Raw genomic sequence first — 19153 nt, 5'->3', positions numbered from 1 at the left:
TAATCTGTATTAGAAACAGATGCCTAATAAAAATGTCAGAAATATTATCTGCATTTTATGGCGTTTTCTGATATTTTCAAACCCTAAACCAAATATTAAAGCAAGACAAGGATTTAGATTAATTACTGAAGAAAAGGACTTTTAGCTCTTCTGTTTCTTTGTTTCTTTCAGTAATTTTAGTGAATTATAAGTATATTTATTAGGAGTGCAGGTTTATTTAAACTTCACAAAATAGCATAAATAAGATTTAGTAAAATAAATATGAATAGTAAAAACTTTATTGATTTATTTGCAATGCTATAGCTGTTGTAAAACATAATAGTTCCAGTGCAGCCTATAATTGGATTTATTTATCTTTTCATTTGAATCCAAACAGAGATCGCCAATATTACAATATAAGTAAGAAAATTACGTAAGGTAACTTTGAAAATTAATATCTAATTACATGTACCTGTATGTTAAGGACAGATGTCCTTGTTTTGCAAGAAAAGAGAATAAGAATGCAAATGGCAGAGAAAAACATGATGCATTAAAAACTGATGTCACTCCCACAACCAGAAAGAACAACAGAGCTGCTGATTGCAGATGTTTGATGCCGATTGTTCCATTAAAGGCTGCTAAAATATTTATTTTACCTGAACTACTTTCTTTGCTTTTCCACCTGCTGTTTGCATTAAAGCCATTCCTTCTGTGTACCTTTTATACTCAGCTCAGATAATGGTTATTTCTTTTGTCTTCCTTTATTAGTGTGTGTTTGTCAGTCCATATCTCTGCAACTGTAGCAGCAAACAGGACAGATTTTTTTTTTTTTTTCATTTTTTTTAATCCATTAGCAACTAAGACAGTTTCCATGTGGTTATTTCACATTCGTTTGTTTTCTTTCTTTGTTTTTTTATAAGTTCATTTTCAAGCTTATTTTATATGTAACATGAAGGTTTTTATTAAGCACAATAAGACAAAATAAGATAATACTTTATTGTCCCCTTGCAATGTAATTTGCACTGCAGGACTGAATCAACAGTCATTACAGACAAGACTGCAGTCATACAAAAACAAAGAGTCTATAAATATCCATTAAAATATCAGCAACATAACTTAAAAAAATATGTAAGCTAACTTTAAAAATTAATATCTAATTACACATACCTGTTTGTTAAGAAGTGTGTGTGAGAAATGAAGCCACTCCTCAGTCACACCTTCAATCACCTGGTCATCCATCCATCCAGTTCTCAGTACGTCGGCTTGGATCACTCAAATCCCCAGACAGAACCCTACACTAAGTCTCCTCCTCCCAGCCTTGAAACATAGACCAATTAACCTTCATCCATACCTTTATTTAAGTTTCTGAATCTAAATGGAGTTTACCATCTGGTGAGTAAATGTTAATTAGTAGCTGTTTCAACGTGCAAGGCAGATCTGACCTGTAACACCATCGCAAGTCCACAAGTAAAGGTTGACCAAGTACATGTACCATGGTTAAGCTGTTTTAACAGGAAACAAGTTACAACGTGTACAAATAGTTTGATCATGTGTCTTGTTGCTTCTTCTCATAAACAAGTTTTGTTCTTGTTCTAAATAATTCAAAGCTGACTCAGGCAGCATTGTGCAATGTGCTCTTACACAATTAAAGCCAATGGAAAAAGACCATTTAGATTTCTGAGGAAATTTTCCTACAGACGAGTTCCAGTTTAATTAAACTAATTTAGAAATTAAAGTTGCAGTACTGAGAGGACAGAGGATGACAACAAACTAACAATTCTGTTTTTTCTCCTTTATCTGTATTTTTCTCTTTTCTTTCCAGCCAAGTTGAGCATCCTTTGAAAACAAAGAGTTAGCCATATGTGACAAACTGCTTTTGGTCCTCCTTTGATCCCTCTCTCCTCCTTTTTTCCATCTATTTACACATTGTTTTCCACAATAGCAAAACACTGCTGTTCTAACAGGGTTATATACTTTTACATTCTAAGGGACATGTCGATATTCAGTTATACAGAGTATAACATGTTAAATGCATTATTTACATTTCTCTCTTTATCAATTCGATAACAGGACACATATGATAGAAGTTTTATGCCCAATTAGATTTCAATGCAATGGTCCTAAAAGCATCCTGGTTGGTGAATTTACACATCAGAATTAACCAGTTAATGACCATTCTACATATAGCTTTTCTTTTAACCAATGGTGAAGACAGAGCATCAGAAATAAAACATAATTTCCTAAAGGTCTGGGCTCTAGAGAGGATTCATCACGCCAACAAGCCTGTGATCCTCAGTCCAGTTCTTGTGGCTTTTGGCATACCTCAGCCTTTTCTCCATGTCTCCATTCCTTAAGAATGGCTTCTTGACAGCCACCCTTCTATGAAGACCATTTCTGATGAAGCTTCAGTGAACTAATCATGGATCCACAAGATCATCTCAGGTCATCTGCAAGGTCTTTGCTGGATTTCCCCTCCTATATTATGGATATCACTTTTCGTCTAAGTACGTTTAATTTAGACCTCACACTTCCTTTATCCTTCACTTGTCTAGCCATCCACTCAACCATGTTTGACATCTTTGACATAGGAACAAATAATGTGTCTTTGTGACAGGCTGCTAGCAATAAAGTGCTTTAAGATCAATTCTACATGGTTTCTTTCCTAAGTTGTTTTGTATAGATAAAGCACTGGTTCATCTCCTGCATTAGCTAGGTTTTTAATGCTTTAATGAATTTTGAGGTCAGTATTAACCGACTCAAAGAAACATGTTCAATGTGGAAATTATAAAATGAGTGAACAAGCAGCCAATGTCTATAATAAGACGTTCAGAAAGCCTATAAAGAAATGAAGGGAAGCTCAAGACTTTTATATGAAAGTGTATATGTTATGTTGGGAAATGGATAACTATTTACTTCATTGGCAGATGAGCTAGGTCTAATTTCTGGGACACTATTTAACCGTGTTGAGTTCACACGTTATCTATGAGTACATCTATGCAGTTGGTTAAAGTCCATTTGCACTTTGGACTTTGAATCAGGCTGCTGAAACATCATTGTAGTGATACATCTCAGTTCTTGCCTTCTTTTGGTCAATGGAAGTTTGGCACGTGAGAAAGTTGAGCAGCTGTTTTACCGGGGCTCGTCACTACGTCACGCAGCACCGCCACGCCGATTGGACCGCTATTGTGCGACGGTGCCATTGTATAAACTCTGCAGTTTTAAGGAGTTGGTAGTATCACCCACACGGACCGCGTTACTCTGAGTGGAGGGGGACAAGAAGGCTTTGCTGGTTTCAACAGACTTTGTCTCGCAAAGTGAATTAAGAGATGCAGAGCTGCGCCAAATCATGGGGGGTCCTCCTGGCCAAGTCGGTGAACCCCAGCGCACCGTGCAGGCATCTGAATGATAAGAGCCGAGCGGTGTGGAAACTTCAGTGCAGGATCCGACGCAGCTCAGCGTCCCTAACAACAGCAGCCCGGGGTCTGAGGACATCGGCTGCCGTCTCCTCCAGGCAGATAGACAGAATATTACCCAGACACGATGATTTTACGGAGAGGCACATTGGTCCAGGTGAGCGGGAGAAGAGAGAGATGCTGGATTTACTGGGAATCGAGGTAAGAATTTACACTCATTTTGGAAGAACGTGGTTGTCACATTAAGTTTCAAGAAATAATTATTTAAACGAAGCAAATAAACAAATAAGGTTTACTGACGCGATTTGCGCGCGTTTATCTGATGCTTTTGTTCACAGACGATCGACCACCTGATCGAAAAAACAGTCCCAGCCTCCATCCGTATTCAGCGGAGTTTGAAGATGGATGATCCAATCTGTAAGTCTTATTTGAATATAGTCATGCATACTGAAATTACCTATTAAATCGTGCTATAAGTACAAAGGTACTCGTTGGGGGGGAACGGCTTTCTGATCAAATGTTAAATTAGTAAATAATGCAAAACCCAATTCAGAACAGGCTTTTATAAGAAAATGTTTTAATCCCACTGAAAAGCCGTTATCCTCCTCATCTAGTAGGCGCAGAATGAAGCCAAGCGAGTGGCTGAAATGTAGGTTGCACCTCTATTGTGCGCCGCGGAGCGCTCTCCCCTGTTAAGTCTTCCTTTGAACATATTTGGAGTTGTTTTTGCGAAACTCGGCGAGCGGCACCAATCTCCTGATGGGAAGCCGATGCTCATAGGATGGCAACTGGAGTGTAAAGTTTAGCCTTGAGCTCCGGTCCCAAGTCCAGTTTAATCTGGTTACAGCGTTCACATTACATCACAGCCGAGGGGGTTCCTAATAAGGTGACTTCAGTGTGTTTTGCATGAGATTGGCCTAGATGTGTGCGTTTCTATTCGCTTTTATCTACTATTCAATATGTGCATGTTTCAGCATCTGAGTCTGTCAATTTCTACGAATTTGTTAGCTTAGTTTCGAGATAAAACATAGACGGTTATCATTGGGCCAGCATAAAATGACAGATTAATCCAACACATAAAGTGAATGACTTCTATATGATGACTGAATGCATAGACATGTGTGTTTTCAAATGCAAATGTGTTCTTTGCATATGACCACACTAGTTTTGCCCACACAACAATGATGTGCACAAGTAAAGGAGAATCAAATCAATGCCTGTCATGTTGTTGCAAGTAAAAATATTTAAAACAAACAATCTGATGCTTCTTTCAATAAATATCTTTCTCTTACTTTCAAATAACCACAATTATTAAGTTTCAGTCTATGTTGTGCACTTCAATTAATCATTACTTATTTAATCAAGAAATTATTTAATCTGTTTATTTATTAACCAGGCTCAGGGTCATTTTATTAACAACGAACAGCGTCTGCCACAAGGTTGTAAAGCCTCATAAAAGTTTACGTCTTCTACCTTTAGTCATGCTTAATTCATGATGGTTGAATGTGGAAATGTAGCACAAATTTCTGTTGAATCATGATTAAATTTTGTGATCAGATCACATTTATCACTTAAAGAATGTCAGTTCAGTTACTTATGACCGCTTTGTCGTGATCAGGTCAGTTAGATTTCAGTAACCGGTTTACTTTGGTTGCGCAATTGTACTTTTATGCTTCCATTTATCAGGAGAATGTTTGTGCCTGATCAGTTGCTTTGTGTTTCTGAGCTCTGCTTTCTGAGAGGCTGAACAAATGCTATAAAGTAATCTTATAAATGGTGAACTGAACATATGAAGTGTTGGTGACTTGATAATTTGTTAGATGTAAAGAAAATTTGCAACAATCAAGGTTAAAATCATAAAATCATGAGGCATTATAAAAAATGATATCCACCCTTGTTATAAAATGTGAACTGATTAATTCTACTTACAGATTTCATCCTGTCAAACAGATACTTTCTTGAAAATTCTGTGTAATGTAATTGTATACTCTAAATAAATACCAAATATAAACTTTTTTGGAAAATCCTAAAAGATTGTGATCATGTGACATAGTTTGTTTCAACACTGAAGTTGGTGAGGAGAATTTAATGATCAGGTACTTTTGTCATTTTTCTCCATGAGCTGGTGGCTGTGGTCCGACCTTGTGTCGGCCCCTCCTCTGACTCTGTCAGGTTTCATAATGCAACAAGCCATGCTGAAGGAATAAACTGGAGGCTGTGCTACTTTTCTGCTTGTTCAGCTTCGAAGGGCTTCAGTTTGCAAAGCCAGCGAGGGATTCTCTCTTTAACAATAGACCTCCTGGATGGTTCTGAATCAGGCTTTTTTTTTCTCTCTGCCCTGCAGAACTCTGGGTCCATGGGAAAGCAGTACTTCTTACTGAAACCAACACATTCACTCAAAAAAAAAAAAAAAAAAAAAAAATCGCAAAGAGAAAAAAAAATATTTGGCAAATTAGCCACATGTGAACAATTTAGTAGAATTAAAAGTGTCTTGTTTTCCTTTTGAATAAGTTGTAAATATCCACTTGTACATTGGCTATAGTCTCACTCAGCACCCAGGACTAGAGGTATCTTTATTTTCTGAACACTTGGTACAGGCGGGCGAATTGTCCATTCCTCAGAGTTGCTAGGCAGCCAGGAAGGCCAGAAGAATCTCAGTGACTGGTTGTGCACTGGCAGAATTGCCATGAAGTGCCAGGAATGAGGCTAAACATCAGGAAACAAGCCATCTGGGTTTGCTCTTTGTGGAAAATGGCTTACTGGATGTAGAGAAATGAGCACAAATCATCCGTACAATGGACGGCTACAATTCAATTGATTTATTTGGTAAATTGTTGCATCTCTAAATCCCCCCCCCCCCCCCTGCTTTCATGCCTCACTGACTGTCTTCATTCTGAGCAGTCGGTGTCTCACATGAGAGACGTGGTGTTGTTCATTAGAACATTTGAGACACATTGTCTAAACCTATTGTAAATTTTACAGATCTAGTTTAAATGTAGAAAACTGTTACTTGGTGTTTGGTTTAAAAACTAAAACTCTTTGATATTCTAGGTGAGAATGAAGTTTTGGAGGCCTTACAGAAGATCGCATCAAAGAACAAAGTTTGGAGGTCTTATATTGGGATGGGTTACTACAACTGCTCGGTCCCGCCACCCATTCAGCGTAACCTCCTGGAGAACGCCGGCTGGTGAGTGCTCCCAGATGTCTGTGTCAATTTGAAAAGTGGTGTGAGTTGGATTCTTGTGATGCGATCACAGATCTAATCACATAACTAATCACATTTATTTGAAAGTTTAGGTTACTCATTTGAAGTTTAATATCTGTGGTGCTGAGTAACTTGCCCTTTTAATTGGACGTCTTGTGACTTTACTCTAAAAGATTTATGTGAGAACTGATGATGTGCCTCTCTCCAGCTTTCTGCTAAACAAGATTTTCTTTCAGCCAAATCCAAATAACCACCCCTGCCCACGTTTTCTCTAAACTCCCAGGACCTGAGGAGACATACAATGCATTCCTCTGTCTCATCCCACTTCCTTGAATAGCATCAACTTTGGGCTATTGTCCTCATGTCCCATCTCGTTCTGTTGATTCATTGTGGGTTTTTTGTCCTCAGGGTGACTCAGTACACGCCTTACCAGCCTGAGGTCTCTCAGGGTCGCCTGGAATCTCTCCTCAACTATCAAACCATGATCTGTGATATCACAGGCATGCCGGTGTCCAATGCCTCACTACTTGATGAGGGAACTGCCGCTGCTGAGGCCATGCAGCTGTGCTACAGGTATTAATTAACATGTTGCTGCTGAATGCAAACAAATGCTGGAAGGTACAGAACAATCTTTGAAACTCAGAATGTGATATGAAAGCTTTGCGCATAAGTGACTCCTCACAGGTTGAAACTAAGAAGCAAAAAATACTTTTTGCATTTTCAGTTCATAGGAAACTAGGTGTTGTGTTTTGCTTGGGTAATAGATTCCTCAGTTATTTGCGTTGTTTGCTTGCAGACAGAACAAAAGACGAACATTCTACATTGACCCACGCTGCCATCCTCAGACCATTGCTGTAGTGCAAACCAGAGCCAAGTATGTATTACAAACACATAATCTGTGCATGAGCTCTTTGAGAAGTTACATCTGTTTACTTACAGTCATACATCTACTACACATCATCATCATCGTTTTGCAGCTACATTGGAGTGAAAACAGTCCTAAAGCTGCCTCATGAGATGGACTTCAGTGGCAAGGATGTGAGCGGTGTTCTTTTTCAGTACCCAGACACTGATGGCAGAGTGGAGGACTTCACGGCTCTTGTAGATCGAGCACACAAGGGAGGGGTAAGAGAGTTTTAAACGGAAAAGAAAAAAAATATATAGGTGGATGCCAGATGAACTTTTTAGACAATTCTGGATGTTGTTACCAAGAGGATAATATTCCAATAGGAAAATATTTTTCGTTTCTAAGCTACACGGGCTGTAAACCATGTCTTTGTTTTTCGAAGAGTAGTTGCAGAGTTTGCCCTAGCACACATTTTGATTAATCTTTTTTTATTTTTGAAAGTAAAGTGTCCATATCTCCAATTGCCATCCATTTGAAAGCTATGTAATGCGTCTTGTCACAGCAGCTTCAAATAAACATGTTTGCAGATGACACTGCTGTATATTTATATTGAGGAAATGACTGTTAGCACACAGTGGCAGTGCTAGAGATTTATAGATGGGATGGCCAGGGGGTGGGCAAGACTTTATCAGGGGGCCATATACTTAGGAAGGAAATGATTATGTTCCTCTCCCTAACACACACATACACTGCTGAGAAAACTGTGGTCACATTAGAGAGATATGAGAAATAAAGACATCTTTACATCAATAAACTGGATCACCAAGTGAAAACATTTGGAAGAAGTTCAAAGCAGGTAAGTTGGTTGTTTTGGGATACTTCATGTGGTAATAGTGGTTACTATCCCCTTCCCCCCAGCAGTTCTGGCTTACTGTCTGGTGGCAATTAGACTGGCTCCTTGTCTGACTACAATGACTTACATGGCTAGCCTCACTTTGGAAGCTGTAAGGCTCCTGACACTGAGGCTGGGATCTGTCTTGACCTGATCTGTGTCCTTCCTTTTTACTAAAGTCAGAGATATATTTATATTTCTCCATGTTTTCAAGCTGCAGCTTACTTTAAAATCATCTAGCAGCGTTTCTAGTCTCTTGTTTAAATTAAACTTTTTCCATGTCATGCTAGCTTAATCAGCGCTAAGTAACTTAGATAATGAGGTACTCTTTAAGCATTGTTATAGTTTTTTTCAGCTCCAATGTGAATATATTGATTAACTGAGATGGTGTGTGGTCCCTAAATACACTCACTAAAAATCAAATATGTCATGGTTTCCCCACATTAATTTAAAATTGAAAATGTATGATCTAGTGCTATCATAGAACTGGTTTAACACTGCTACGTAGCTTCATGTTAGTATTGGGTTAATACAATATGCTGTACAAAATCTCTTCAAGAAATGTAAATAATTTTAAAGGATGACTAATTAGGGAAACCACTTTAAAAATTACTTCAAACTGTTGTAGTAACATGGGTGATCCATGCTTGTTTGGAAATATGTTTCCGCCTCCTCCTGTGACATGTGAATCACCTGAGATTGCAGCTAGGGCGTCCACTTGGATTTCAGGGGTGGCCAGGGTGGCACTGCTCAGCCCCTGTTTGCTTACCAACTAAAGTCAATGAAACAAAAATTTTTCCTTCTCTCTTTCCATCCAGGCCCTGGCTTGCTGTGCTACTGACCTGCTGGCCCTTTGCGTTCTACGTCCTCCTGGAGAATTTGGTGTTGACATCGCTTTGGGGAGCTCCCAGAGGTTTGGGGTTCCCCTTTGCTATGGTGGTCCACATGCTGCCTTCTTTGCAGTCAAAGACAACCTGGTCCGGATGATGCCAGGCAGAATGGTTGGAGTCACCAGGTAAAGAAATTAGGTTCATGGATCAAAATGGGTCATTTTTGTTTTTGTAGTAAAAATTAAATTACATATAGAAAATTAAATATGTTTTTTGAGAAATTCTGAATGAAAAAGAAGATTGTGATATTTCAGGGATGCTGCTGGTAAGGAAGTGTATCGTCTTGCTCTTCAGACCAGAGAGCAGCACATTCGCAGAGACAAGGCGACTAGCAACATTTGCACTGCACAGGTGTGTGTGTGTGTGTGTGTGTGAAATATGGAAACCCCAGTATGTATTCATGGGGTTTATATATTGCAGATAGCTTGGCCTGTCAGCCAGTTTCAGTAGTTGTTCTACAGAGTGTATTCAGCTAACCAAACTTTTTTTTAAAATTCTCCCTAGGCTTTACTGGCCAACATGGCTGCCATGTACACACTGTATCATGGTCCCCAGGGACTTAAACACATTGCCGAGAGGACGCACAATGCTGCTTTGATCCTTGCTGAAGGTAAAATTCAGTCTGAGCTCCTACAAAGACCAATTAAAAGGTATTCATTAAAGAAAAATAATATAGTGACCTATTTGCTTTTAATGGTTAGATTTTGACATTTGTAGCTCCCTTTTCTACATTTCTACTTAAGATATTATTGAATTTCCACTCAAATCCTATAAGCAGAGGAAAAAAGAAATTATTTGTACAGATTTAGGAAAAAATGAACTCTTAGTGAATTGTTTATTAGCTTATTTAGCATTTTAGAGTAAAAATTGAACATGAACATCTCAGATTAGCAACTGATTTAAAAGTAAATTTGCAGTAAAAGGTTTTCATTAAAAAGTATGACAACTGGTTGAGCAGATGCACTGTTTTCTCTGAAGGATGGTATCTATCAAAATTACAATGTTTGTGCAGGTGTGTCATATTACATATAAAGAATAGAGTTGATGGAATTTAGGGTACTAAAGGGAATTTAGGGTACTAAAGGAAATTTAGTAAAAGGAAAAGTCTAAAATTTAACCCCATTAGTTTAGGAAGGAAGAAAAAATATTGCATTCCAACCCAAGAACCATATCCTGTCTCTGAAACACGGTGGTGGTAGTATCATAATTTGAGCCTGTATGACTAAATCTGAATCTTGAGAGGAAATGGGTCACATAGCAAGACGATGACCCCAAACACACAATACCCATGAAATTATTATAGTTTCACCCTCTGAAACGCAGATTAAATTATTCATTCCTGTAATTTGTTTCAGGTCTAAAGAGAGCAGGACACCGGCTGCACAGCGACATGTTCTTTGACACACTAAAAATAAACTGCAGTGTGGCTGCCAAAGACATCTTGGAACGAGCCGTGCAGAGGCAGATAAACCTGAGAGTCTACTCCGAGGGAGTGGTTAGTATGAGCATGATCTCTGAAAACACTACATCGTGGGTTCGGGCAGGTTTAGGCAGCAAGGTGGAACATCAGGCGAGTTTGTTCGAAATTCAGCCTAAAAGGGGGGGGTGACAACAAAGACAGCTTTAAACAATGAAAAAAAAGGAAGAATGACAACTGCATACTTCAGGGGTGGCCAATGTCGGTCCTCGAGAGCCACAATCCTGCAGGTTTTTCATCCATCCCTGCACCGACACACCTGACTTAAACTAATGAGTCATTGTGCAGATCCTTATAAGCTGTTGGATCCATTTAATTTGAGTCAGGTGTGTTCATGCAGGGATGCATGGAAAACCTGCAGGATTGTGGCTCTTGAGGACCGACGTGAGCCACATACTTTTTGGCATACTTTTTGGTTCACAAAATTAACCCCCCCTGCTATTCCCCTTTATGCCACCTAATGTCTGTCTTCATCAACAAATTCGTACACAGTTCCAGCAAAATTAATACCAATGTATAAATAGGTTAGCAGAGCAACAAATGTTAAAGGGATGGTCACGACTGCAATCAATATTCTGTGATTGTGTTAGTTTGGTGGAAAAGACTCGTCTAAAATGTCTAATACTGCTTCTTAACTACCAGCTGGGTGTCTCATTGGACGAGACGGTGACTGAGAGGGACTTGGATGACTTGCTGTGGGTCTTTGGCTGTGAATCTTCAGCTGTACGTTGATGCTCAATTAATTTTTTTTCAATTATTCAACATTTATCAATCACAAAGCATTGTTGCCCTCAGTTTTATAATGGACTGAAATTTGCAGGAGCTAATTGCAGAAAAGATGGGCGAGCGGGTGAAAGGGATCATGGGAAGTCCGTTCAAGAGGACAAGCAAGTTCCTCACACACCAGGTCTTCAATAGGTTAGATCTCAGTTTATTTATAACAGTGTTGTATGTAGTAATAATGTGCTGAAACTTATGCAGGTAATTTGGTGACAAATCTGACTTTTTCTGTTTTTAACAGGCATTATTCACAGCCTCTTTAACCAGATTCTGCTATAGTTGCAAAATGAGCTGTAAAAAGTCAACATCTGTCTCTTTCATTTTAAAAAAATGAACATTTAATCTTTATTAGTGTCAAAGTCTGTCCTGGTATCAGAGTTTCTAATATCCATTTTCTATTGTTTGACATGATCATTGAGGCTTACTTGGGGAAACTTGCTTAGTCAAACAACCTTTTTATAAGGTCTATACCTGGTTTAAATTTAGTGACTTATTGACTATTTGTGTCCCAGAATAAAAGGAAATTAGTTAAAACTTCTGCTTTGTGTTGGGTTAATCTTTTCCTTTAGTTACCACTCTGAGACCAACATTGTTCGGTACATGAAGCGCCTGGAGAACAAGGACATCTCTCTGGTGCACAGCATGATTCCACTGGTTAGTCCAATGTTAATAATTTGATATGCTAATGATTAATAACTCACAAGCTGGAGTATTGTGGTAAAAAATACTTTTTCCCTTCAGGGCTCCTGCACCATGAAGCTCAACAGCTCATCAGAGCTCATGGTGAGTTACTTTCTCATCTTAAGATTAACTTAGGTTTTGTTTCACTTTAAGTGACTTTTAAATTATCTCCATGACAACTGAGGAACATGATGTGGAAAAGTTGTGTTTTAATTCCTGTGTCCTCTTTCAGCCCATTACCTGGAGGGAGTTTGCCAACATCCACCCCTTCGTGCCTCTGGATCAGGCGGAGGGCTACCAGAAACTTTTCAAGCAGCTGGAGAGGGATCTCTGCGAGGTGACGGGCTACGACAAGATCTCCTTTCAGCCAAACAGGTGAGACCAAAAACCCAAATATCCAGAATCTGTCAATAAACAAACTCTTGTTGACAGATTTGTGACACTATAATGCTTGTTGTTTTCTTTTCTTTTCTTTTTTTTTTTTTTTTTTTTTTTTTTATCTGCTGACTGAACAGATGATGCTATGCTAATATAATTGATCTGGGATGGTACATTTTTAAGGTTACTACACCATTTATGTAATATTCATGCTTGGGTGACACTTTTAAATCTGTTTATCTTCTCATAGGATTTTCCAAATCAGGAACAAATCTATTTTGCCTTTCTCCAAACTTTGTTGGTGCCCTATCAATCTGTTTTTGACCATTTAAATGACAGGCTCAGGGTGTGGCATCAACAATGATGGCTTCTTGAAGAGATTAGACTATATAAAACATTAAGTATAATGCCATACATGCATTATACTTATACAAACATTTCCACCTTTTAAAGAGGCTCAAAAGCTGTTATGTTGGTTTTGCTCTTTATCCAACTAATTTTGACATGAGGTTCATACAGTCAATTCAGTTCAGCTTTATTTGTATAGTACTAATACACAACAAAGGCATCTCAAGGCACTTTACTTACATAATCAATTCAAGCCACTTCATTGTGTTCCAACTGAAACAAGTCCACATTAGTCCTGTTTATAAGTGTTCATAAAAACCAGTTAATAAAAATAAATACCCCGAAACTATTTAATTTGTGCAACAAGTGTATCTGTGTTGATCTGATTAGTTGAAGCGAAGCAGTTAAAGATGGTTCACTCTGTTCTAAAAAAAAAGTGGGTTTTTTTTCTTAAAAACAGTATTTAAAGATGTACGTTACCAACTGCTTTGAAATGCAAAGTTAATGTAAAAGTGCCTTAAAGTGCAAATATCACCTTTCTTAAGTGATTTTTTTTTTACCGTTTTGCTGTTCATAAATTTGTAGTGTGAGATCTGCAAAGCATATAAGAAAAGTATCAAGACATTAATTAAGGTCAACTGGTATTGGTTTTAGATATTTAGCTTGGATTCCTTTAGTTAAATGTCATGCTTACTACATGCTTCAGGTTTCATCTGATAATGCACACACCCCCTGTTGCTGTTATCAGCATTGGTCAAGAGTTATCATGAAGTTAGCTTTTCATCCATTCCCTCTCCTCTTTTGGTAGTGTCTGCAGACTGTTCTTTGGACTTTGATGAGATTATGTTTGTGAGAGATGCATGACCATGGTATGCTTGCTTTGTTTTCCAGTGGCGCTCAGGGAGAATATGCTGGCCTGGCAGCCATAAAAGCCTACTTAAACTCGAAGGGGGAGAGCTCAAGAAGTGTAAGTGTGCTCATGAAATAAGAAGACTGCAGTCAGACAAAAATCAGTCTGAATATGTGGAAGCTGATAAAATTTGATAACACCTAAAGCTTTTTATGTGACTAATCCAAATTGGATTAAGTCAATTTGCAATTAGCTGACTCACTGATCCGTTAAAAAAAAGGTTAATATAGGGTATTAGTGTGCAAGCCTCGCTGCATAACTTCTATCAGTGTGAGCTCCTGCAGTCAGTTTGTTTGTTGCGGGTCACTTTGACATGACAGATTAACATGTATTGGGTATTACTGTAGGACATTTCTTCAATATCCTAGCATGCCGATTGGTAATAGTTTGAGGACAGGAGGAGATAAGACATCATTCCTTAGATTAAAGAAAGGCTGACACAACAATTTTTCTCTGGCAGTGTAATGGCCTTTGTTTTTTAATAGCTTTCTCATAACTACATCTTAGATAGTGGGTTGATTCCAGTCAAGGTCCAAACTGTCAGCTGTGCAAACAAAGGGTCTGAAAGCAGTGTGATGTCTGCTGTAGGCTACCTATGTTCAAGATTCCATATTTGGATGTTTTAAGACTTTTGCAGTCAGCACTGGCTAACCTGCAGGTCTAACTGCCCCACATTTCCTGTGTGCTTAAGTTACAAAATGCCTAAAGTATCATCCTAATAAGGGATAAAATCAATTAATGGCCTGCAGGGAAGTTACTCAGTGGCAGAAGTAAGTGGTCAGAACTAAATGAGCTACAGCATTTCCTCATTTGAAGCTCTCAAAATCCCTGCTGTTTTTGTACAAATTAAAAACATTGACGCCTTCTATACAGTTTTACAACATAAATGGCAATACCACTTCTTGCTAACTTAATTTTTTACTTTTATCTGAGTGCATTTTGTTTGTAATGTGTCCATTAATCTTTTTATTTATGCCTGTGTATATAAAACATGACCTATTTGCTCAAGGAGTAATCAGTAACAATCAGCCTCTCAAAATATTTTGGTCTCTCTAGATGTTTTTGTCAGTATTAAAACATTAACTGATTTAACCCAAGGCTAAAACTGTGCAACAGTCTGCTTGTATCCATGATTTTATGTTTGTCTTAACAGTGTTTTTTGTTTTCTTTTTCTTTTTTGCACCAGGTCTGTCTGATCCCCAAGTCTGCCCATGGCACCAACCCAGCAAGTGCTCAGATGGCAGGCATGAAGGTTCAGGTGGTGGAGGTCGACAAAGATGGCAACATCGACTTGGCGCACCTCAAGGCTCTGGTAAGAGCTGAGCTATGAAAACAGCTGGATAATGTTAAAAAAGGATCTTTTCACAGTCACCAGGGTTGTTTTTTTTTTTTTTTTTTTAATAAGAATGTAATATATAATGCTCTGTTATATGTTGGTTTCATTAGTTGGTCAGTTTGTGGGAATAAAAAGAATAAAATCTTAATAATAACATCTTGTAAATCATTTAATTTCTTCCAGGTGGACAAACACAAGGCAAGCCTGGCAGCCATGATGATCACCTACCCTTCTACATTTGGGGTCTTTGAGGAAAATATCAGAGATGTGTGTGATCTGATTCATAACAACGGCGGGCAGGTGTACCTGGATGGAGCAAACATGAACGCCCAGGTGAGAGAAAAATTCTGTTTGTTTTATGAAACCAAAATCTAAGCGTTATTAGTGGAAAGTAGTCGTGAGGATCGAAGGCTGTAGGATAAAGGTTTGTAGATGTTATCAGTCAGTAAATGGATAACCGCTGGGCATTGCAGGATGCAGATTATAGCTTTTGTGCTGTCATCTGCAGTATTTATAGCTAATCCAGTGATTTTTTTTTTCTTTTTTTTCCAAATAAGATTAGAGGATGTTTTTCTCTCTGCCTGTCATGACATGCAGCATTTGTTTATTTTTTGCAAATGTTAAACCATTTTAAATGAGACTTCTTGTCCAGTTTTTCCCTTCTCTATTGACTGATTTTCCTGAAAATCAGGGGAACATCTGTGCTGTGAAAGAAGACTGTGGAGCATGATTTTAAAAAGACAAAAATAGTTAATTTTAAAGCCCTAAAAAAAGAGAGAGATAACATACAGAATATTTAGTAAATAACTGAAATATGCAGAGTAATGAATGTATAGTTCTAAAAGCTATGACTTTCTTCCTTGCTCTGTATCTCAGGTTGGTTTGTGTCGCCCTGGAGATTACGGCTCCGATGTGTCTCACCTGAACCTGCACAAAACCTTCTGCATCCCTCATGGCGGTGGAGGACCCGGCATGGGGCCAATTGGAGTGTAAGTCCCAAAATTACCCACTGAATATGAGATTCAGCAACTAACTATTTGCATCGACTTTAAACATTACTGCTAATCATCAGTTAAACTATCATCTCGTTTTTTTTATTTACCAAAGCACTGAATTTGACTGCACTTTCTCATCAGGAAGGCCCACCTTGCCCCCTTCCTGCCAAGCCACCCGGTGGTTGCCATGCAGTCAGTCAACAGCAGCAGCTCGCTGGGCACCATCAGTGCCGCTCCCTGGGGCTCCAGCGCCATCCTGCCAATCTCGTGGGCTTACATCAAGGTCAGCGCAGATCATTAGTGAAGCTCACGTAACAGAAAGATTCTGTTCTGGCTCCAGTTTGCAGTGATTTAAGGTCACCTGGTTGTCATGTCCTCTTCATGCCAAAGTCAGATAAACTGAAATAATGGAAAAAGGCTGTTTATTAAAAGTAGATTTTAAAGGAGTTAAAGAAACCAGATTTTTTGTAAAACCTCAGTTGCAAGGCTTAACTAATATCAGTCTCCTGTTTGATTTAGATGATGGGATCAAGGGGACTGGTTCATGCTACAGAGGTCGCCATCCTCAATGCCAACTACATGGCCAAGAGGCTGGAAGGTCATTACAAAATCCTCTTCAGAGGCACGAAAGGTAAAGTATTTCTGCAAATAACTTAAAGTAATTAATTTTAGGATGTGTAACATTTTGATAGTAACTTTTTTTTTGTCTGAGCAGGTTTTGTTGCTCACGAGTTCATTCTGGACGTGAGGCCATTCAAGAAGTCGGCTAATATTGAGGCTGTCGATGTGGCGAAGAGGCTTCAGGATTATGGTGGGTGGAGTTGAGCACATTCCGTCTACTATATTTGTTACAGTATATGATGGATTTTGTGTGTTTGCTGGTGTTTAGGTTTCCATGCTCCCACAATGTCGTGGCCAGTGTCTGGCACGCTCATGATTGAGCCCACAGAGTCGGAGGACAAAGCTGAGATGGATCGGTTCTGTGACGCCCTGCTCGCTATCCGCCAGGAGATCGCAGACATCGAGGAGGGGAGGATGGACTCCCGCATCAACCCGCTCAAGGTACACTTTCAGCTTGACTTGCAGGAAGTGAAAAGATGCATTACAGTCACAAAAGTTAAGCTGTGATTTGTGGTCTGTCGGGTTCTGTCTTGTGTCCTCATGCTTCTGTTTCTGTGCATAGATGGCCCCTCACTCTCTGGCATGCATCTCATCCTCAAACTGGGACAGGTCATATTCCAGGGAGTATGCGGCTTTCCCCTTGGTGAGCGTCTCATTCACACACTGATAGTGCAGGAGCAGTCAATCAGGAGTTTTGAGTTTAGTGTCTCATCCACAGACATTTTGGCATAATTAGTAGCCAGGAAAAAAAAAATCAATAATCCGATCTTCCTCCTGAGTCCCAAACTTAAAACTTGATGTTCAGCCTAGTTAAATAAAACTTCTTTGACTCTGTCGCCATCTAGTGTTGAAAATGTAGGACACATGAAACCATCATAGCAATGTAATGTGAAGAACAGTCATTTTATTACAAAAAAGTTGAAAGGTTCAAATTTCACAGCAAATATCTGACAGTATATAATGTTTTTGGCTAAACCTTCTGTAAAACAGTGATTAATTAAAAAAAAAAAAAAAAAAAAGACTCATAATTTTTTTAAAGTTTATTCAGGATGAAAAGGATTTTATTAAAAAAAACAAAAAACAAAAACAAAATCTGTAAACTGCCATTTTGAACATTTACTGTTGATTATACCTCTTCCTGTTTAAGGTAGATTGCTTGTTAATAGGGTTGCATGATAATAGTAAAATATGCAATATCACAGTAATGTTGTAACTTTCTCAATACTTATAGCTATAATATAATACTTCAGTGTAGCTTCGTCTTTGCCCATGCTCCACCTCTCTACCAAGTTACCTGATGACTGTGAAATGCTAAAGTTGAAACTGATCTACAAATGCTTTGCTTTATTAAAAGTACACATTTAGAGTCCAATATATCTGTTTTTATCACTGTAAAGAGAAAAAAATCTTTGGTTTCTAGACTGTTGATTATAAAATCAGAGAACTGAATTTAAGATCTTGAGCTCTGACAAAGACATTTTTCACAAATGTGAAATAATAATTTAAAAAAGATTCCATAATAATGTAAATATTACAGTTGCATAAAGTTAAACTACAACTATTGAAATATATTTTGAGAGATTAAAAAAACTTTTTAAAGCAGTCTTGTTAAAGTGCTCTCTGTACTCACTCTGCAGCCATTCATAAGGCCTGAGACCAAATTCTGGCCAACCATCTCAAGGATTGATGACATCTATGGAGACCAGCATCTTGTGTGCACCTGCCCACCTATGGAGGTCTACGAGTCTCCATATGAAGAGAAAAGAGCATCCTCATAGACACTGTCTGTAGCCCTGTCCCAATGTCCAGCCTGGCCTCCAGACATCAGTGGAGCTCTGAGGCGTCTCTGATGTCCATCATAGCCTGATGGGTGGATGTTGGGACTGGGCTTACCACAACTCAAACTATTCAAACGGACCAAAAGATGCAACTTCCTGCTTACTTAAATAAGAACACCCTCCAGCACAGAGGCAGCTCCATAACACACCCACCCTTTGAGCTGAATGCGGTTCATTTTATAGACTCCCAGTATGGATTAAAAAAAAAAAAGCCCTTTGTGCCTGTTATTTTTTTTTCTGTAAAATAGCCAACTTTAAGTTGTCCCTGAATTCCTGAGAAATATAAGTGTTCTAGTTGTAGGTTTTTGTTAATATGCATTTATTATTTGAAACTCTTTTAATGTATGTTTGTCAACCTAGAAAGCTGTTTTAATTTTAAAAGAACTGTTTTCTAATCCTGTTTCTTCTGTAGGAAAAACAATGTCTGCATTAAACGTGTTTACCTTCAAATGTCTGGTTGAATACAGATGAGAGCAAGAGTAAATAAAGGTGAAGCAACACTGCCACCTACTGGGTTTAGGCAGAACTACATTTATCTTTTTTCCCCCCAATCACCTGGTTTT

At 38.5% G+C, this 19153-nt stretch overlaps 1 protein-coding gene across 1 annotated transcript; it reads left to right on the top strand.

Annotated features, from left to right (window-relative positions):
- Positions 1 to 3164: 3164 nt before the first annotated feature.
- Positions 3165 to 19036, top strand: gldc (glycine dehydrogenase (decarboxylating)). Its single transcript, XM_041999832.1, has 25 exons — positions 3165 to 3593; positions 3731 to 3809; positions 6444 to 6579; positions 7006 to 7170; positions 7394 to 7471; positions 7575 to 7722; positions 9155 to 9351; positions 9481 to 9577; positions 9731 to 9836; positions 10582 to 10721; positions 11346 to 11426; positions 11524 to 11621; positions 12053 to 12137; positions 12225 to 12266; positions 12397 to 12539; positions 13782 to 13857; positions 14987 to 15112; positions 15320 to 15469; positions 16013 to 16125; positions 16273 to 16414; positions 16651 to 16762; positions 16847 to 16942; positions 17021 to 17193; positions 17315 to 17395; positions 18390 to 19036. The coding sequence occupies exons 1-25, from the start codon at positions 3306 to 3308 to the stop codon at positions 18528 to 18530; spliced, it is 3093 nt and encodes a 1030-aa protein (XP_041855766.1). The 5' UTR covers positions 3165 to 3305; the 3' UTR covers positions 18531 to 19036.
- The last annotated feature ends 117 nt before the right edge of the window (positions 19037 to 19153 follow it).

The sequence above is a fragment of the Melanotaenia boesemani genome, chromosome 11 (genome assembly GCF_017639745.1).
Source record: "Melanotaenia boesemani isolate fMelBoe1 chromosome 11, fMelBoe1.pri, whole genome shotgun sequence".
Lineage (NCBI taxonomy): Eukaryota > Metazoa > Chordata > Actinopteri > Atheriniformes > Melanotaeniidae > Melanotaenia > Melanotaenia boesemani.
Note: the sequence above shows the minus strand (reverse complement) of the source record. Positions and strands in the feature narration are given on the sequence as shown.